We start from the raw sequence: 21,233 nt of genomic DNA on the forward strand, positions 1-21,233 counted from the left end.
GAACAGTTGCTTGTATAAAATAGCTGTTGTGTGACAATATGATTGTATTATCACCTCTCACTATATAAGGGACATGGAACCATTTACTTTTGGAGCTCTTTCCCTGACTGCAATCAGAGGGATACGAGTCGATTTGCCGTTTCACATCGATATCTGTTCATTGACATGTGTGACGCTTTGGTTGCTGTGATTTATAACCAGAGAGATGTCAGTGTTATGGTGGCCAGGTTGATTTAGGTTCTCACATAGATAACCTTATCTGTGATCAGCTGTCGAGGCTGAGCGCGAGGCGAGCGAGTTTATCTGTTCAACTTCCGGGACGCCTCCGAGTGGCGCGCGCGTCACAGGCAGCTGTCCAATTGCGCGCGGGAACGTCTGTAGTGAAGTCGTCCCCAGTTTCAGCCTGGTGTGTTTGTCTTAATCCCGTGTCCACAGAGCTGCTGGACTGATGTTGTCCCTGCTTGTCGAAGCGGTTGTCACAGTGTGTCATTTCATTGATTGTTACAATACTACTCACCTTAATCAAAGCAGCGCCCCACCATGTTTTATTTACAACATATTTCATGGAATTCTACTCGTTTTGCCATAGGGCACAGATGCCGTTTTTAAAGCAAATTTCCTGCAATTATACCCATTTTGCCATGGGGTGGAGATACACTTTTTTGCAGTTTTAAAGTTAATTACCTGCATTTCTACACATGACATATGCCATGTTAATGATATTTGAGTGAGAGTGACTAACAAAATCAATGGGGGCCCTCTGGAGGTCAGGGCCCCTGGGCACGTGCCCTGCATGGTCCGTATTTGGTCATGATTAATACAAGTTTAAGTAGCTGCTTAGACTAACTTACCAAGCAAAAAACTGTTAGCTGACGTGGCTAATTGAGTAACTCAGTGACTGACAACACAAGAGAAAAACTGCTGATGCACAACCAAATGCTTAACTTACACCTTGTGTATTCTACTATTCGAACTAAACAGTGAGTTGAGATCCCGACTGAGTTCCTTAAAAAAATAATATACAGTTGAAGTCAGAAGTTTACATACACTTAGGTTGAAGTCATTAAAACTCGTTTTTGAACCACTCCACAAATGTATTGTTAACAAAAAATAGTTTTGGAAAGTCAGTTAGGACATCTACTTTGTGCATGACACAAGTACTTTTTCCAACAATTGTTTACAGACAGATTGTTTCACATAGAATTCACTGTAACACAATTCCAGTGGGTCAGAAGTTTACATACACTACGTTGACTGTGCCTTTAAACAGCTTGGAAAATTCCAGAAAATGTGGTCATGGCTTTAGAAGCTTCTGATAGGCTAATTGACATACTTTGAGTCAATTGGAGGTGTGCCTGTGGATGTATTTCAAGGCCTACCTTCAAACTCAGTGCCTCTTTGCTTGATATCATGGGAAAATCAAAAGAAATCTGCCAAGACCTCAGCAAAAAATTGTAGACCTCCACAAGTCTGGTTCGTCCTTGGGAGAAATTTCCAAACGCCTGAAGGTACCATGAACATCTGAATAGACAATAGTATGCAAGTAAAACACCATGGGACCACGCAGCGTCATGCCGCACAGGAAGGAGATGCGTTCTGTCTCCTAGAGATGAACGTACTTTGGTGCGAAAAGTGCAAATCAATCCCAGAACAACAGCAAAGTACCTTGTGAAGATGCTGGAGGAAACGGGTACAAAAGTGTCTATATCCACAGTAAAACGAGTCCTATATCGACATAACCTGAAAGGCCGCTCAGCAAGGAAAAAGCCACTGCTCCAAAACCGCTATATAAAAGTCAGACTACGATTTTCAACTGCACATTGGGACAAAGATTGTACTATTTGGAGAAATGTCCTCTGGTTTGATGAAACAAAAATAAAACGGTTTGGCCATAATGACCATTGTCGTGTTTAGAAGTAAAAGGGGGAAGCTTGCCAGCTGAAGAACACCATCCCAACCATGAAGCACGGGGGTGGCAGCATCATGTTGTGGGGATGCTTTGCTGCAGGAGGGACTGGTACACTTCACAAAATAGTTGGCATCATGTGGGAGGAAAATTATGTGGATATGTTGATGCGACACCGCAAGACATCAGTCAGTTGAAGTTGAAGTTGAAGCTTGGTTGCAAATGGGTCTTCCAAATGGACAATGACCCCAAGCAGACTTCCAAAGTTGTGGCAAAATGACTTAAGGACAACAAAGTCAAGGTATTGGAGTGGCCATCACATAGCCCTGACCTCAATCCTATAGCAAATTTGAGGTCAGAACTGAAAAAACGTGTGCGAGCAAGGAGGCCTACAAACCTGACTCAGCTACACCAGCTCTGTCAGGAGGAATGGGCCAAAATTCCCCCAACTTATTGTGGGAAGCTTGCGGAAGGCTACCCGAAACGTTTGATCCATTTAAACAATTTAAAAGCAATGCTACCAAATACTAATTAAGTGTATGTCAACTTCTGACCCACTGGGAATGTGGTGAAAGAAATAACAGATGAAATAAATCATTCTCTCTACTATTATTCTGACATTTCACATTCTTAAAATAAAGTGGTGATCCTCACTGACGTAAGACAGGGATTTTTACTAGGATTAAATGTCAGGAATTGTGGAAAAACTGAGTTTAAATGTATTTGGCTAAGGTGTATGTAAACTTCCGACTTCAACTGTTTATATTTTGTTTTGGGTCGGAGCCCCCTAGCGGCCTGGGGCCGAAGCAAATTATGTCGCTTATGTCTGGAACCTGCCCCAACTATGGCTCCCTAGCTCTGCGTTTGTGTTGAAGCAAGGTTGAAGGTTGAAGCAAGTTTAGTATCTAGGGATTTCAACACTGAAAGCCTAAACAACAAGAATCATATCTACTGTTGTGGCAGAATTGAGGTGAGCTGTTGTAACTTCTTAAGCATTATACTCCGTTCATCTGTGATGTCGAGGCCTTTCATAGACTCCTGTTATGTCTGCATCCTAACACAAGGCCATTGTGTTCTGGAACAGTTGCTTGTATAAAATAGCTGTTGTGTGACAATATGATTGTATTATCACCTCTCACTATATAAGGGACATGGAACCATTTACTCAGGAGGTTCTTCCCTGACTGCGATCAGAGAGGGAACTACCTTGCAGCTGCTTGACTGAAATATTCACTGTTCTACAATTCAATTAGTCTCTGCCTTAATCTTTGGATCGAGTTTTCCACAACACTACATAGGCCTACAATATGTTATTTCCCCAGATTTGGTCAATACTTGCAAAAACTGACTGCATAGTTTTCACAATAGGGTCATGCAATAGGCTCCTGGAGTCATACTAGGGGTTATTCGTGTGCGTGCGTGCGTGGGGGTGCACAGATAGAGCTTTCTCTATTCTCAGGGAATGATGTGCCTCCACTTCCCTGAGGCTGAAATTGTCCCTGTGATCACAGAGTCACTGGTTCAGGGCTCACTCTGACTTCTCCCCTTTAATCACTACCATTTATGGTTCATGCTAAAGTAATATATACTGTATATACCGGTATAGAATTCATGACCATTTAGATGTGATGAACTCGGTGTGTGTTTTTTGTTCCACAGGTTTTGTAGAGATGTTGCATCTCAGGCACCTGCTCTGTCTGGTGTTTCTTTGTCGTGCGTTCGCTGAACAAGGTGAGTCTTGCTGTGTGTGTGTCAGAGTCTAACAAACTGGGAACAGGTCATTGGTTTCACACAGAAAACGGAGCAAGGCATTCACTCAGCTCCATCCATTTTCCCTCAGTCCTTTGGAAAAGGGTTTCTCAAACTCGGTCCTGGGGCCTCCAATAGGTGAACCTTACCCCTAGCCCTGACCCTCACTCAACCTTACCCCTAGCCCTGACCCTCACTCAACCTTACCCCTAGCCCTGACCCTCACTCAACCTTACCCCTAGCCCTGACCCTCACTCAACCTTACCCCTAGCCCTGACCCTCACTCAACCTTACCCCTAGCCCTGACCCTCACTCAACCTTACCCCTAGCCCTGACCCTCACTCAACCTTACCCCTAGCCCTGACCCTCACTCAACCTTACCCCTAGCCCTGACCCTCACTCAACCTTACCCCTAGCCCTGACCCTCACTCAACCTTACCCCTAGCCCTGACCCTCACTCAACCTTACCCCTAGCCCTGACCCTCACTCAACCTTACCCCTAGCCCTGACCCTCACTCAACCTTACACATAGCCCTGACCCTCAGTCAACCTTACCCCTAGCCCTGACCCTCACTCAACCTTTACCCCTAGCCCTGACCCTCACTCAACCTTACCCCTAGCCCTGACCCTCACTCAACCTTACCCCTAGCCCTGACCCTCACTCAACCTTTACCCCTAGCCCTGACCCTCACTCAACCTTTACCCCTAGCCCTGACCCTCACTCAACCTTACCCCTAGCCCTGACCCTCACTCAACCTTTACCCCTAGCCCTGACCCTCACTCAACCTTTACCCCTAGCCCTGACCCTCACTCAACCTTTACCCCTAGCCCTGACCCTCACTCAACCTTACCCCTAGCCCTGACCCTCATTCAACCTTACCCCTAGCCCTGACCCTCACTCAACATTTACCCCTAGCCCTGACCCTCACTCAACCTTACCCCTAGCCCTGACCCTCACTCAACCTTACCCCTAGCCCTGACCCTCACTCAACCTTTACCCCTAGCCCTGACCCTCACTCAACCTTTACCTTACCCCTAGCCCTGACCCTCACTCAACCTTACCCCTAGCCCTGACCCTCATTCAACCTTACCCCTATCCCTGACCCTCACTCAACCTTACCCCTAGCCCTGACCCTCACTCAACCTTACCCCTAGCCCTGACCCTCACTCAACCTTTACCCCTAGCCCTGACCCTCACTCAACCTTACCCCTAGCCCTGACCCTCACTCAACCTTACCCCTAGCCCTGACCCTCACTCAACCTTACCCCTAGCCCTGACCCTCACTCAACCTTACCCCTAGCCCTGACCCTCACTCAACCTTACCCCTAGCCCTGACCCTCACTCAACCTTTACCCCTAGCCCTGACCCTCACTCAACCTTACCCCTAGCCCTGACCCTCACTCAACCTTACCCCTAGCCCTGACCCTCACTCAACCTTACCCCTAGCCCTGACCCTCACTCAACCTTACCCCTAGCCCTGACCCTCACTCAACCTTACCCCTAGCCCTGACCCTCACTCAACCTTACCCCTAGCCCTGACCCCAAAGCTCATGTGCTTGCGTTTTGATAATATAGCCATTTTTGTCCTTACTAGCATGGCTAGATAGTAACACCCTCTGTCTCTCTCTAGGTCCATCATGGAGGATGAAGGTAGAGAAGGCTGCCCCCGCTAGTGGCTCTCTGGCTGGCAGGGTGGTGCTACCATGCCACTTCTCCATCACCCCCACCACCCACAACCCTAGCACACAGGGCCCAGAGGACCAGCTGAGGATCAAGTGGACAAAGCTGGAGGAAGATGGGGAGAGTGTGGTGCTGGTGGCCCAGGGAGGAGTGATCAAGGTGGAGCAGGAGTACAAGGGCAGGGTGTCGGTGCCCAACCACCCCCAGGCATTAGGCGACGCCTCACTGATCGTTGCCCGCCTGAGGGCTAGCGATGCTGGGCTGTACCGCTGCGAGGTCATGCATGAGATGGAGGACACCCAGGATACTGTTCATCTCAATGTCAGCGGTGAGTGGACACACACATGGTAGTAGACACACACACACTGCGCACACATTTCGCCTATTGGGATGGGTCCATCGGTCCATGTGCTATTGTCATCATCTACGGGATGTGTTGGGTAATATAAATATAAATCATGTCTCTAATGTCTCGACCTCCTTTGTGTCTTTCCCTCTCAGACATGCTATTCCATAGGGAGCCTTTAGGTCACGATTCCCCAACTGACACCCCCGAATGTCCTGTGCAAATTCAATGTTGGACATGAAAGACTTTACAAACCACTAAGAAATCAGCTCCGAGTTATTGAAATCTGTTTCCAACTATTCCTACGCGTAATAGGATGACGCGTGTTCGTACACAAATGTCAGCAAGGTTTGAAATGCCTACGTGTGTTTTAGTCAAATATGATCTGTTTGGGCTTCTACAGATGATTAGCAATTATGTTCCGCCCTATCAAAACTTTTACAGTACATCATCTTATGTAGCTGATGGTGGAGGGGGGGGGGGGGTACAGTATACTACTGTGTGGCATTCAAGCTGGTTATCTTTCATAAGGAGAAACCCCCTGAATAACCTAGATTGTCACATAGTGTGCATTAGAGATGAACAACGGTCTGCTGGTACAACGGTCTGTCGGTACCATGGTCTGTTGGTACAGTCTCTGTGTGTAGATACAACCAGAGACAGCTCTCTCCGACTAACAACTCTTTTTACTGCTCGTCAGTCTATTCAGCGAACTCTACAACTGGAGCCAGTTTCCTAGAGGGAGAAACAATGAACTCTCTTATGAACTTAGAAAACAGGGTTCTGATTGCACCAGGCGAACATCCTCGGGCAGTTCCAGGATGTCAGAGGGGCTAAAGTATTGCAGGGCAGTCTACCCTGTCCTATCTGCAGTCTGATGCTCGTGTTACTTGGTCGTCTCCGTTTCCTTATTTGAATGCACTTATTGTGCAGTAAGTGGATCTGGGCGACAGTTTTTTTTCTAAATTGCTTGTGAAAGTGGGCTCGCTGGTTGCGTCCTTTCGGTAACCGTCTCGATACTCAACACAGGCACTCACCACACAAACACACACACTGACCTCCTGTCTCTGTCTCTCTCCAGGTGTGGTGTTCCACTACAGGTCTGCTTCTAGCCGCTATACCTTTTCCTTTCCCGGGGCCGTTGGCGCGTGTCGCGCGGCCGGGGCAACCATCGCTACAGCCGAACAGCTGACTGCCGCTTTCGAGGACGGACTGGACCAGTGTGACGCCGGCTGGATGGCCGACCAGACAGTCAGGTGTGTTTGCGTGTTACACAGCTCTCAACTGATGTGGCTGGTGATGAAACCCAATATGTTTAGTACCCGTCTCGAGGATACCTCCGGCCCTGTCAGAGTATGTCTGGTAAACTACATTTCCCATGCTCCCCCTCTCTCTATTCCCTGTAGATACCCAATCACGAAGCCCCGTCCTGGTTGCATGGGCGATATGATGCACAGGCCTGGGATCAGGACGTATGGGCTCAGAGACCCTAAAGAGACCTACGACGTCTACTGTTACGCAGACCAACTACACGGTGAGAAAGTGTGTGTGCATGAGTGAGTTTTAGTGTTTGGTGTTTCCTGATGGCGAGTTAAAGTGTGTGTCTCATTGGGTAAAGTGTGCATACTTCTCCCCCTGCAGGTGAGGTGTTCTATGCTCCTATCCGTTACAAGCTGACCCTTCGACAGGCTAAGCGCGTGTGCGAGACGCAGGGGGCGGTGCTCGCCTCCCCTGGCAACCTGTTCGCCGCGTGGCGCGGAGGCCTGGATCGCTGTGACTACGGCTGGCTGTCAGACGGGAGCGCCCGCTACCCCATCTCGGTCCCCAGGTCCCAGTGTGGAGGAGGGCTGCTGGGGGTCCGGACTCTGTACCGATTCCCCAACCAGACTGGCTTCCCCAAACCTATTGACAGACATGGAGCGTTCTGCTTCAAGGGTAAGACTTGTGTAAGGCTACTACCACCACGGTTGCTAAAGCTACTGTCGCTGCTACTATGGCGGCGATGACAATGGTGATCACAATGATTATATTGAGAATGGGTAGGAAGAAGAAGAAGAGCGAGAGGAGGAGCCAGACATTGAGATATGGGAGAGAGAAGTAGTGAGAAGGGGGGAGAGAGTAGACATGTTCTTAAGGAGGGAGGGGGAGGGAGGGGGAGGGAGGGGGTCGCAGGCTAGAGAGGAGCTGTTCCCCTAACAGACATTCAGACTTGGCAGGCCGGAGTAGCATCAGGGATGTTTATGTGGTTTCTCGCAGGCTCAATGAGTTATGGCCCGTCCTGTGTGGGGATGAACTCTCACCTTGTTTTCACTTCCTGCTGAGGGTTGTTTAAACGACCGAGCCTGCGGGGACAGAGCACATCTATGAGACAGAGAAAGGGTTGTGTGGGGGGAGAAGGGGGGAGATGGAGAGAGGGAGAGGGGAGGGAGTTAGAGAGAGACGATTAGAGATAGAGAGAAGAGGATGGAGAGGCTGGTTAAGGTGAAACTGTTAGTTTACAGTAAAAGGCTGAATGCTTCCTTGAGCAACACACAAACTTTACATTTTAAATGTTCGTTTTCAGTTGACGTGATTTGTATTGTAGTTAGGATGTGTGTGTTTAAAGCTTTTAAAAGGACTTTTATTGCGATACCATGTTGGACACATCTGTTTGCACAGTAAGCATGTACTTTACATCTGGAAAGACAATGGCCACTCCCTTCCGCTCCTTGCTTTACTGTATCACCCCATACTCCCTGCCTTATGCTTAACTGCAATCTCTAACCCATACATCATCTTCCTTTCCCTACATTACTGCAGTATGCAGTGTCCCCTTCCTCTCCCTGCATTACTGCATTCCCCTACCTCCTGCACCTCTCCTTTACTGCAGTCTATGAGTTTCCTACATCCCCAACCAGTCTCCAACCGCCCATTCCCCTCTCTCTGCCTTACTGCGGTCTCCGACCCCCCATTCCCCTCTCTCTGCCTTACTGCAGTCTCCAACCTCCCATTCCCCTCTCTGCCTTACTGCAGTCTCCAACCTCCCATTCCTCTCTCTGCCTTACTGCAGTCTCCAACCTCCCATTCCTCTCTCTGCCTTACTGCAGTCTCCAACACCCCATTCCCCTCTCTCTGCCTTACTGCAGTCTCCAACCTCCCATTCCCCTCTCTGCCTTACTGCAGTCTCCAACCTCCCATTCCTCTCTCTGCCTTACTGCAGTCTCCAACCTCCCATTCCTCTCTCTGCCTTACTGCAGTCTCCAACCCCCCATTCCCCTCTCTCTGCCTTACTGCAGTCTCCAACCTCCCATTCCCCTCTCTGCCTTACTGCAGTCTCCAACCTCCCATTCCTCTCTCTGCCTTACTGCAGTCTCCAACCTCCCATTCCCCTCTCTGCCTTACTGCAGTCTCCAACCTCCCATTCCCCTCTCTGCCTTACTGCAGTCTCCAACCTCCCATTCCCCTCTCTGCCTTACTGCAGTCTCCAACCTCCCGTTCCTCTCTCTGCCTTACTGCGGTCTCCAACCGCCCATTCCCCTCTCTGCCTTACTGCAGTCTCCAACCTCCCATTCCCCTCTCTCTGCCTTACTGCAGTCTCCAACCTCCCGTTCCTCTCTCTCTGCCTTACTGCAGTCTCCAACCTCCCATTCCCCTCTCTCTGCCTTACTGCAGTCTCCAACCTCCCGTTCCTCTCTCTCTGCCTTACTGCAGTCTCCAACCTCCCATTCCCCTCTCTGCCTTACTGCAGTCTCCAACCTCCCATTCCCCTCTCTGCCTTACTGCAGTCTCCAACCTCCCATTCCCCTCTCTGCCTTACTGCAGTCTCCAACCTCCCATTCCTCTCTCTCTGCCTTTACTGCAGTCTCCAACCTCCCATTCCCCTCTCTGCCTTACTGCGGTCTCCAACCTCCCATTCCCCTCTCTGCCTTACTGCAGTCTTCAACCTCCCATTCCCCTCTCTCTGCCTTACTGCAGTCTCCAACCTCCCATTCCCCTCTCTCTGCCTTACTGCAGTCTCCAACCTCCCATTCCCCTCTCTCTGCCTTACTGCAGCCTCCAACCTCCCATTCCCCTCTCTCTGCCTTACTACAGTCTCCAACCTCCCATTCCCCTCTCTCTGCCTTACTGCAGTCTCCAACCTCCCATTCCCCTCTCTGCCTTACTGCAGTCTTCAACCTCCCATTCCCCTCTCTCTGCCTTACTGCAGTCTCCAACCTCCCATTCCCCTCTCTCTGCCTTACTGCAGTCTCCAACCTCCCATTCCCCTCTCTCTGCCTTACTGCAGCCTCCAACCTCCCATTCCCCTCTCTCTGCCTTACTACAGTCTCCAACCTCCCATTCCCCTCTCTAACCTTACTGCAGTCTCCAACCTCTCATTCCAAGCCTTCCCCATTTCTCCTTCTCCCAAATCCATTCAGCTCATGTTCTGAAAGAGCTGCAAAATCTGGACCCCTACAAATCAGCCGGGCTAGACAATCTGGACCCTTTCTTTCTAAAATTATCTGCCGAAATTGTTGTCACCCCTATTACTAGCCTGTTCAACCTCTCTTTCGTGTCGTCTGAGATTCCCAAAGATTGGAAAGCAGCTGCGGTCATCCCCTCTTCAAAGGGGGGGACACTCTTGACCCAAACTGCTACAGACCTATATCTATCCTACCGTGCCTTTCTAAGGTCTTCGAAAGCCAAGTCAACAAACAGATTACCGACCATTTCGAATCTCACCATACCTTCTCTGCTATGCAATCTGGTTTCAGAGCTGGTCATGGGTGCACCTCAGCCACGCTCAAGGTCCTAAACGATATCTTAACCGCCATCGATAAGAAACATTACTGTGCAGCCGTATTCATTGATCTGGCCAAGGCTTTCGACTCTGTCAATCACCATATCCTCATCGGCAGACTCGACAGCCTTGGTTTCTCAAATGATTGCCTCGCCTGGTTCACCAACTACTTCTCTGATAGAGTTCAGTGTGTCAAATCGGAGGGTCTGCTGTCCGGACCTCTGGCAGTCTCTATGGGGGTGCCACAGCGTTCAATTCTTGGACCGACTCTCTTCTCTGTATACATCAATGAGGTCGCTCTTGCTGCTGGTGAGTCCCTGATCCACCTCTACGCAGACGACACCATTCTGTATACTTCCGGCCCTTCTTTGGACACTGTGTTAACAACCCTCCAGGCAAGCTTCAATGCCATACAACTCTCCTTCCGTGGCCTCCAATTGCTCTTAAATACAAGTAAAACTAAATGCATGCTCTTCAACCGATCGCTACCTGCACCTACCCGCCTGTCCAACATCACTACTCTGGACGGCTCTAACTTAGAATACGTGGACAACTACAAATACTTAGGTGTCTGGTTAGACTGTAAACTCTCCTTCCAGACCCATATCAAACATCTCCAATCCAAAGTTAAATCTAGAATTGGCTTCCTATTTCGCAACAAAGCATCCTTCACTCATGCTGCCAAACATACCCTTGTAAAACTGACCATCCTACCAATCCTCGACTTTGGCGATGTCATTTACAAAATAGCCTCCAATACCCTACTCAACAAATTGGATGCAGTCTATCACAGTGCAATCCGTTTTATCACCAAAGCCCCATATACTACCCACCATTGCGACCTGTACGCTCTCGTTGGCTGGCCCTCGCTTCATACTCGTCGCCAAACCCACTGGCTCCATGTCATCTACAAGACCCTGCTAGGTAAAGTCCCCCCTTATCTCAGCTCGCTGGTCACCATAGCATCTCCCACCTGTAGCACACGCTCCAGCAGGTATATCTCTCTAGTCACCCCCAAAACCAATTATTTCTTTGGCCGCCTCTCCTTCCAGTTCTCTGCTGCCAATGACTGGAACGAACTACAAAAATCTCTGAAACTGGAAACACTTATCTCCCTCACTAGCTTTAAGCACCAACTGTCAGAGCAGCTCACAGATTACTGCACCTGTACATAGCCCACCTATAATTTAGCCCAAACAACTACCTCTTTCCCAACTGTATTTAATTTTAATTTATTTATTTATTTTGCTCCTTTGCACCCCATTATTTTTTATTTCTACTTTGCACATTCTTCCATTGCAAAACTACCATTCCAGTATTTTACTTGCTATATTGTATTTACTTTGCCATCATGGCCTTTTTTTGCCTTTACCTCCCTTCTCACCTCATTTGCTCACATTGTATATAGACTTGTTTATACTGCATTATTGACTGTATGTTTGTTTTTACTCCATGTGTAACTCTGTGTCATTTTATCTGTCGAACTGCTTTGCTTTATCTTGGCCAGGTCGCAATTGTAAATGAGAACTTGTTCTCAACTTGCCTACCTGGTTAAATAAAGGTAAAATAAAATAAATAAATAAAATTCCCCTCTCTAACCTTACTGCAGTCTCCAACCTCTCATTCCCCTCTCTAACCTTACTGCAGTCTCCAACCTCCCATTCCCCTCTCTACCTTACTGCAGTCTCCAACCTCCCATTCCCCTCTCTCTACCGTACTGCGGTCTCCAAACTCCCATTCCCCTCTCTCTGCCTTACTGCAGTCTCCAACCTCCCATTCCCCTCTCTCTGCCTTACTGCAGCCTCCAACCTCCCATTCCCCTCTCTCTGCCTTACTACTGTCTCCAACCTCCCATTCCCCTCTCTCTGCCTTACTGCAGTCTCCAACCTCTCATTCCCCTCTCTAACCTTACTGCAGTCTCCAACCTCCCATTCCCCTCTCTACCTTACTGCAGTCTCCAACCTCCCATTCCCCTCTCTCCGCCTTACTGCAGTCTCCTCTCTCCCATTCCCCTCTCTCTGCCTTACTGCAGTCTCCAACCTCACATTCCCCTCTCTCTACCGTACTGCGGTCTCCAAACTCCCATTCCCCTCTCTCTGCCTTACTGAAGTCTCCAACCTCCCATTCCCCTCTCTCTACCTTACTGCGGTCTCCAAACTCCCATTCCCCTCTCTCTGCCTTACTGCGGCCTCCAACCTCCCATTCCCCTCTCTCTGCCTTACTGCGGTCCTCAACTTCCCATTTCCCTCCCTCTGCCTTACTGCAGTCTCCAACCTCCCATTCCCCTCTCTCTGCCTTACTGCAGTCTGCCACCTACCAACCTCCCATTCCTCTCTATCTTACTGCAGTCTCCAGCCTCTTCATCCACTCTATCTTACTGCAGTCTCCAGCCTCTTCATCCTCTCTATCTTACTGCAGTCTCCAGCCTCTTCATCCTCTCTATCTTACTGCAGTCTCCAGCCTCTTCATCCTCTCTATCTTACTGCAGTCTCCAACCTCTCCTACCTCCTCATCCTCTACCTGCCTTACTGCAGTCTGCAAATGTGCAACCCTCCTTACTTCTCCACACCTTACTGCAGTCTCAACGTCTGCAACCTCTCATTACTCTCTACCTCACTGCAGTCTGCAACCTCTCATTACTCTCTACCTAACTGCAGTCTGCAACCTCTCATTACTCTCTACCTCACTGCAGTCTGCAACCTCTCATTACTCTCTCCCTCACTGCAGTCTGCAACCTCTCATTACTCTCTACCTCACTGCAGTCTGCAACCTCTCAAACCTCCCATTCTTCTCTCAACCTTACTGCAGTCTGCAACCTCTCCTTCCTCCCTCTCTACCTTACTGCAGTCTGCAACCTCTCCTTCTTCTCTCAACCTTACTGCAGTCTGCAACCTCTCCTTCCTCCCTCAACCTTACTGCAGTCTGCAACCTCTCCTTCCTCCCTCTACCTTACTGCAGTCTGCAACCTCTCCTTCTTCTCTCTACCTTACTGCAGTCTGCCAGCTCTCCTTCCTCCCTCTACCTTACTGCAGTCTGCAACCTCTCCTTCTTCTCTCTACCTTACTGCATTCTGCAACCTTTCCTTCTTCTCTCTACCTTACTGCAGTCTGCAACCTCTCCTTCCTCCCCATACCTTACTGCATTCTGCAACCTTTCCTTCTTCTCTCTACCTTACTGCAGTCTGCAGCCTCTCCTTCCTCCCTCTACCTTACTGCAGTCTGCAACCTCTCCTTCCTCCCTCTACCTTACTGCAGTCTGCAACCTCTCCTTCCTCCCCATACCTTACTGCAGTCTGCAACCTCTCCTTCCTCCCTCTACCTTACTGCAGTCTGCAACCTCTCCTTCCTCCCTCTACCTTACTGCAGTCTGCAACCTCTCCTTCCTCCCCATACCTTACTGCAGTCTGCAACCTCTTTATCCTCTCTCAACCTTCCGGTTTCCAACTTCACGACTGACGTAACCCAATGTCTTCCACATGGTTGGCCCGTTCTTTCAGGGTCAGGGCTTAGGACTGGATCCCGGCTCGAAACATGGCTCTGATTTGGTGGGTCATTAGACAACGATAACTCTAGGGGGGTCACAGCAGAGACCCAGTGACAGTTAGGAAACCAAAGCAGTTCATAGTGTGGGGTTGCAAGGTGAAGGAGAACGAGTTCAACAGAGAACCAGCGCCCTGTTTAACTCCATCATGCTGAAGAATAGCCTCCCGATCGCTCCTCTCTCTTCTGTTCCTCCCGTTTATGAGCCTGTGTGTGTGTGTGTGTGTGTGTGTGTGTTTTTTTTTTTTTTTTTACTAGGGGAAAACCCAACTCATGCTATCTACACGGCGAGAAGCACAGAGAGAAACAGGACAGGTCCCTAATGCATTACAGCGGGCCCCTTCCCAGAGAGAGAGGGGAACATGAGAGAAAGAGGGAGGGCAAGTCTAACTTGCCCAAGAGTATCATTCTCATCATGATCATCATCATTATCAGATTATCAGTATCAATTTACACACTTGCAACCCTCTTTTTGCAGACACTAAATATTCTGTTGCAATCTAGTGGTTTCTAAAAGACCATTTGATGAAAGCCATAACATAATGCACATGAAACAGTAACATCACCGACCGTGTGTGGCTGATTCATACAGCTCAGAAACTATATGTGAGCTGGGTCTTGCATTTAGCCTATAGGGCATGCGGGCTAATGCATAGTGGAAGTGACATGGCTAATGGGACTCGGGACAGACTGCAGGCCAGCCAGATGGCCTGGCCCAGCCAAACACGTGACATCAGACCAGGGCTGGAGATGGAGCTAGCTTGGCTGGGCTGGATGCTGGACTGTCCACGTCCCCTCACAGTTTGAGTGAGCGGGTGAACTCTCCCTGAGTGTCTTTGCTCAGAGTCCTGCCAGCTATACACACCTCCAACACACAGAGAGAGAGAGAGGGGGGGATGGAGTGAGGGGTGGAGAGTGGGGGTGAACATCCAACATTTTGAGAGGGGGGGGCTAAAATGGAATATATACATTAAAACATAATTATGAAATGACAGTATGTCGGTAAGGTTAACGTGCATGCGTCAGCTGTCCATGAGACAAGCAGCGAGCACGTTACACAGGTGCATTGTGGTTGTGTGGATGTGGGCGACACAGAGAGGGATGTTATGACTTTGCATGTATGTAGGCCTTCCCTTTTCCACTGATGGAAGGGGTTACTAGAGGAAAAAAGAGACGTGTTGCTATTTTCTACAGGAGGAAAAAGAGACATGTTGCTATTTTCTACAGGAGGAAAAAGAGACATGTTGCTATTTTCTACAGGAGGAAAAAGAGACATGTTGCTATTTTCTACAGGAGGAAAAAGAGACATGTTGCTATTTTCTACAGGAGGAAAAAGAGACGTGTTGCTATTTGCTACAGGAGGAAAAAGAGACATGTTGCTATTTTCTACAGGAGGAAAAAGAGACATGTTGCTATTTGCTACAGGAGGAAAAAGAGACGTGTTGCTATTTGCTACAGGAGGAAAAAGAGACATGTTGCTATTTTCTACAGGAGGAAAAAGAGACGTGTTGCTATTTTCTACAGGAGGAAAAAGAGACATGTTGCTATTTTCTACAGGAGGAAAAAGAGACGTGTTGCTATTTGCTACAGGAGGAAAAAGAGATGTGTTGCTATTTGCTACAGGAGGAAAAAGAGACATGTTGCTATTTTCTACAGGAGGAAAAAGAGACATGTTGCTATTTGCTACAGGAGGAAAAAGAGACGTGTTGCTATTTGCTACAGGAGGAAAAAGAGACATGTTGCTATTTTCTACAGGAGGAAAAAGAGACATGTTGCTATTTTCTACAGGAGGAAAAAGAGACATGTTGCTATTTTCTACAGGAGGAAAAAGAGACATGTTGCTATTTTCTACAGGAGGAAAAAGAGACATGTTGCGCCAGTGTTGGAACATAGCAGGTTGTGCGTAGCCAAAATAAACGTTTCAGCACATCTAGGTGTGTGTTTGCGGGCGTGTGTGTATGCATACACGCTTATGCTAGGGGAAAAGGGAGGTCGGAGGTTTACAGTTGGCCTAAAACAACAATTTTTAACACAGTTCACACGCCATGCAGTCTAAAAATACAGACCTCCTGGCAGAGAGAGAAAGAGAGACATTCTGACAGACTGACCCCCGCTGGCACTGACACTTAATGATTCTTAACGGCTGACGTCGCTCTTTAAAAAATTTAACTCTCTGGGTTTGATGTCCTTTTACAGCCTGCTGCTGTGAGCTGACGCCGTTCGGATTCTGACAACACCATGTTTAGCGTTCCCCCGATAAGCATTCTGTTTCTCCGTTGTCTTCGATTTACTATGGCACTGCATGTTCATTCGTCATTCTATTTGCCTCGGAGTACACGACTGTGATCTCAGGTGATGACATCTAAGAGACCACCTCATAGGGGCAACGTGAAACGTGTTGTGCTAAACCCCTCCTTTCTGTCTCTGCAGGTAAGGAACCAGAGATCCCCCCTCCTGGACCTGTGACGACCACGGATGCTCGCAGGACAGACACGGCCACAGACGAACCTCGCACTACCTACCACGCAGGCGGACCAAACCTTACAGGCTCAACTCCCGCAGACAGAGCTGACCGCACAGCTGCAGACAAACCACACCAAACAACTGGCCAAGACAGAAGTGAGCATACAGGTGGACCACACGATACCGCTTATACAGGCACAGTGCGACATTACACTGCCACTGACGGAACACACACCGCCAAAGACGAGCATCGCACCACTGACCGCGAGACGACAGGCAAAGACAGAACTACCCAGGTAGGAGACAGAACGACAGACCAAAAGACAGACTTCTCTGTTGGTACCACTCAGTTCCCTGAGTACGATGGGGAGGACTTTGTCCCAGACCTAACCAAGGTAGAGTCATTGCCCCCCATGGGTGATCCCCTGCTCCCCCTGCAGCTGCCCCCTCTCCCCACCATCCGTTCCCAGCCCACCCGCCCCCAACTAGACATCAACCAGGGGGGAGACAAGGAAGAGGGGGAGGTTCAGACAGGCTCAGGCAGGGGGGAGAGCAGTGGGAGTGGGGAGGGGAGCAGTAGTGATGGGGAGAGTGAGGGGGATGACCGGGGAGTGATGACTCCCACACAGGGCTTCACGGCAGACACAGGACTGGGGTCGGACCCCTCACGCCCAGGACAACCAGGGTACCCAGGACATCCAAAGGGGTATCCAGGGTTAGTCACCCCAGAGCATGGCCCCTCAGGTGGGGACAAAGTGACAGGACAGCAGCCTGCTGTGGTCTACAAGGAGGAGGAGGGCAAGAGCTCTAGAACAACAACCCACAGCCAACCAGGAGCCACGGAATCATACGGCATGGACAAATCGGTGGCTATCCATGAGGAGGCCTCGCCCAGCAAACCACCAATCCACCTCATCATCGTTGACGTGCACGACCGGAACCAATCAGGTGAGAGTTTACAGTCGACTCCGATGACAAGGTAATGTTCCATTTAATAATACACAACCAAACAAACTCTTATCTCAACACTGCTAACTCTGTGTATGTGGACATAACACCTCTGTTTCCAGGTATGTTCTCATGATTGTATCGCCAAACTATGAACTGTCTCAGCCACCTTGTGAAGTGACTGTAATAAGTCCTGTTTTATAAACTGGGTGGTTTCAGCCCTGAATGCTGATTGGCTGACAGCCATGGTATATCAGACCATATACCATGGGAATGACAAAACATTTATTTTTACTGCTCTAATTACGTTGGTAACCAGTTTATAATCGCAATAAGGCACCTCGGGGGTTTGGGATATATGGCCAATATACCACGGCTAAGGGCTGTATCCAGGCACTCCGCGTTGCGTCGTGGATTAAAACACACCTCCTCTGGCCTTATTGCTTAAGTATACTCTAACATTATGAGTCTCTGTGGGCGACTGTGTGTGCTGAAGGACTCTGTACTCTCTGGGCTTCAGAGTGAGCTGCTTGTAGTGACGCTTGTACACATGGCTAAAGAGTGTGTGTGTGGGGCATGGACAGGAAGGAGACAGTGACCACCTTTTAACCAGGCTGGACTGTGTCCTAAAACTGACCTGATGCATCTCCATAATATATTAATATCTCCGTTATTAAAAGAGATTTCCAGCCTTGGCTGCTGTAGGAGTTCAGGATCTGTGGGAACATTTTAGATTTAGGGATGACCTAACTTAGCTGTGTTTCTCTCTGTGTGCGTGCAGGCGTGGGTGGGTGGGCGTTAAGGCAGGCCTTAGGGGGCCTACCATACCTCCTTGCCCATCCAAATAAAATATTGATATATTTATAACTTATTTGACCAACACACGGCCAACAGAAAGATGCATCAATCTCATGAAAGCATCTGAGCGAGCGAGTGAAACGGCGCCCCTCTGTCCCAGTATGTGTAGACCACGTATCTGATCATGTCTGCACCAAAAGAGTATGGCGTGTCATACTATTTCTGTCCAGACAGCATCAGATACATAGGCCACATATAGAAGGGCGCTGTTTCGCTTGCTTGGGTGCTTTCTCCAGTGGTATGCTTAGTTCCAACAGAGAGGAAGAGGTGAAGCAAGAGGGTTCACTTTCACCAAATTCCATCCAGTAAAAGCCCAATGCGTTTCTATGGGAATAACATGCTTGTCGCCTGCCTTCCCGCCTTTGGGACCAAAGACTCCGATTGTTTAGGGCGGAGACATGAGCATCTCGTCAGTATATACAGGATCTCTGGTTTCAGCCAAAGGAAAATGGTGGGGCAGTGCTGTTAGGATGTTGGATTGTCCTGAAGTAAATGTATGTTTCACCAAAATCTTATCATTTCTCCTGTGTAAAGAAACCCATTCAAAATACTTCACCAAAATTATTTTTTATTTTTTTTGAAGATAGAAAGGAATGCAGACAGGCGCAGTAGATAGATTGTGATTTAAAGAACCAGAATTTTCAGCGGGATATTTTCTACTGCTTTTACTTCCCCCCGGCTTTAGGCCTCTATGTATTTGACTTAATTGACGATGGAAGTTATATGCCTACTGCTGCATCTCTTGAGTTCTGGGCAAAGTCCAATTTTTACTTCAGATTTTTAGGATTTAACCAGGTGACAATGATTTTTGAGAAACGAAAACGTTGTTATTGAAATTCAACCGTTCCAATAAAAAGCACATGTCGAAATAATCAGAATTGGCACGCAGATGGGTAGAAATGGTAGGATAAATTGTGAGCTTCCCCAAACTTGAATCCCACGAGCTGCCTGTGGTCTTTACTACTACAGCCATTAAAAAGAAGAAGCATATGAGGTCCCGTGGGAAAGAAACGTGGAAATCAAAGGCCCGTCCAACTCATTATTTCTGCCTCCGGGTCTGCTGTGTGTGCCTGCTTTGCGTGCTTCCAGTGGTGTCTTAAGGAAATCTCTGTCCTGACTGAGGATCACCTCTGGGTCCTTTCCAGCTGTTTGTTGTCTTGGTTTATTAGAGAAGTTGTGTCGTTATCGTCTCTGTCCATTTGCAACCCGTTTACATGTAAGCACACCCGCAGGTTCTGCACAACCAGATGTGGAAACACGTTAAGTCATTTTTCGTCTTGTAGCTTGGCAGTTACTTTTCCGCGAGGGCGGGAGAGAGAAAGAGAGGCACACGTGACCCTGAGGTCAAATGGCAGAGCCTCTCTCAGATCAGTCAGCGTTGTAATCACTCTCAACTAAATGCTCCCTCGGTCTGCTTCATTCATCGACCCTCTATAACATTCCCATCTCTCCCTTCATTCCTTCCCAACATTCCCCATGCCTCTCCCCTTTTTCTCTTTTAATGTGTGTGAGTCTACCGGCTCCGCTACCCGATCCAAGCCATAATGTTTATGAATGGCTATTGTTTATTATTAAAGGGACATATTGTATATTGGATCCTGTATTGGGTCATATTTCAACCAGTAACTCAATAAGAGTTTAGTTCCTCAGTGGGTTATACTTCCACAATTTCTACACAAGTAAAGGGAATTGAGACATTAAAATATGGAGTATTACAGATGGATCTTAATTTCATCACCCTTTTGTTGCTAAGAATTGTCCTGCACAGCAGGGAATGCAAACGTGTAGTGTATTTGAGTCTTAAAGGGTTCTAAAGTTTGTAATTGTGACATTTCAGACTTGATTTGCCCGAACGAAAAATGTATCAACCCCTACTAAAATGTCCATTAATTATAAATCACATAATAATTCACATTTCCTGTTGCAGCAGGATTATTCTCCTGTTGTAGCAAACTAGCTCAAATTAAGATCCTACATCTGTGTAGTTAAATCTTCCTGTTTCGCATATAGTAGATAGTATATGATCAGTATCTGATTCACAACCTCTTTAGGTTGGGTTAGGGTTTTATTAACATGGTTAAGTATGACGAATACACACACACACACACACACACACACACACACACACACACACACACACACACACACACACACACACACACACACACACACACACACACACACACACACACACACACACACACACACATATACACTCATTCAACGGCAGATTAAAAGTCTACCGTCTCACATGGTTTTATTTGTCCCCAGAGACATAACTAACCTCAGGTTTAGTGCTACCCTGTCCAAATGTGCTTCCCCCTTGCACCCATTCCCGCGATATAGGTTCCATGTGTACCATAAAGACCTAATGAAGACACAAACCTGCATTGTTCAAATAATGCTTCTGGCTCTCATTGAACCAGTCATAAGCCAACACACAGCATACACTATTAAGTCTTTGTGGATAGTATAACAGCATATTGGCATATTGCAATGCTGAAACAATGATCATTTATCAACCATGTGCATTAGGGTTTCACTGTGGTGTGTTTCTGGTAGACCTGCATCTGTAGGATTTGCAGGTCATTATGTTCACACACACACACACAGCCTTGTACAGCTAACCTTGTGGGGACACACAATTCAGTCCCTTTCAAAATCCCTAACCTTAAACCTAACCTTAACTCTAACCCTAAACTGAACCCTAACTCCTAACCTTAAACCTAACCTTAACTCTAACCCTAAACTGAACCCTAACTCCTAACCTTAAACCTAACCTTAACTCTAACGCTAAACTGAACCCTAACTCCTAACCTTAAACCTAACCTTAACTCTAACCCTAAACTGAACCCTAACTCCTAACCTTAAACCTAACCTTAACTCTAACCCTAAACTGAACCCTAACTCCTAACCTTAAACCTAACCTTAACTCTAACCCTAAACTGAACCCTAACTCCTAACCTTAAACGTAACTCTAACCC

At 48.0% G+C, this 21,233-nt stretch overlaps 1 protein-coding gene across 2 annotated transcripts in view; it reads left to right on the plus strand.

Moving 5' to 3' along the window:
• vcanb (versican b) overlaps positions 1 to 21,233 on the plus strand; it is a 38,942-nt gene that overhangs the window by 1,711 nt on the left and 15,998 nt on the right. For both annotated transcript variants that reach the window (XM_031809174.1, XM_031809173.1), the window contains exons 2-7: positions 3,566 to 3,637; positions 5,287 to 5,664; positions 6,764 to 6,938; positions 7,089 to 7,216; positions 7,324 to 7,617; positions 16,411 to 17,391. In XM_031809174.1, the coding sequence (XP_031665034.1) occupies positions 3,566 to 3,637; positions 5,287 to 5,664; positions 6,764 to 6,938; positions 7,089 to 7,216; positions 7,324 to 7,617; positions 16,411 to 17,391 (2,028 nt within the window). The remainder of the gene's footprint in view (positions 1 to 3,565; positions 3,638 to 5,286; positions 5,665 to 6,763; positions 6,939 to 7,088; positions 7,217 to 7,323; positions 7,618 to 16,410; positions 17,392 to 21,233) is intronic.

Source organism: Oncorhynchus kisutch, linkage group LG29 (genome assembly GCF_002021735.2).
Source record: "Oncorhynchus kisutch isolate 150728-3 linkage group LG29, Okis_V2, whole genome shotgun sequence".
In the NCBI taxonomy this organism is placed as follows: domain Eukaryota; kingdom Metazoa; phylum Chordata; class Actinopteri; order Salmoniformes; family Salmonidae; genus Oncorhynchus; species Oncorhynchus kisutch.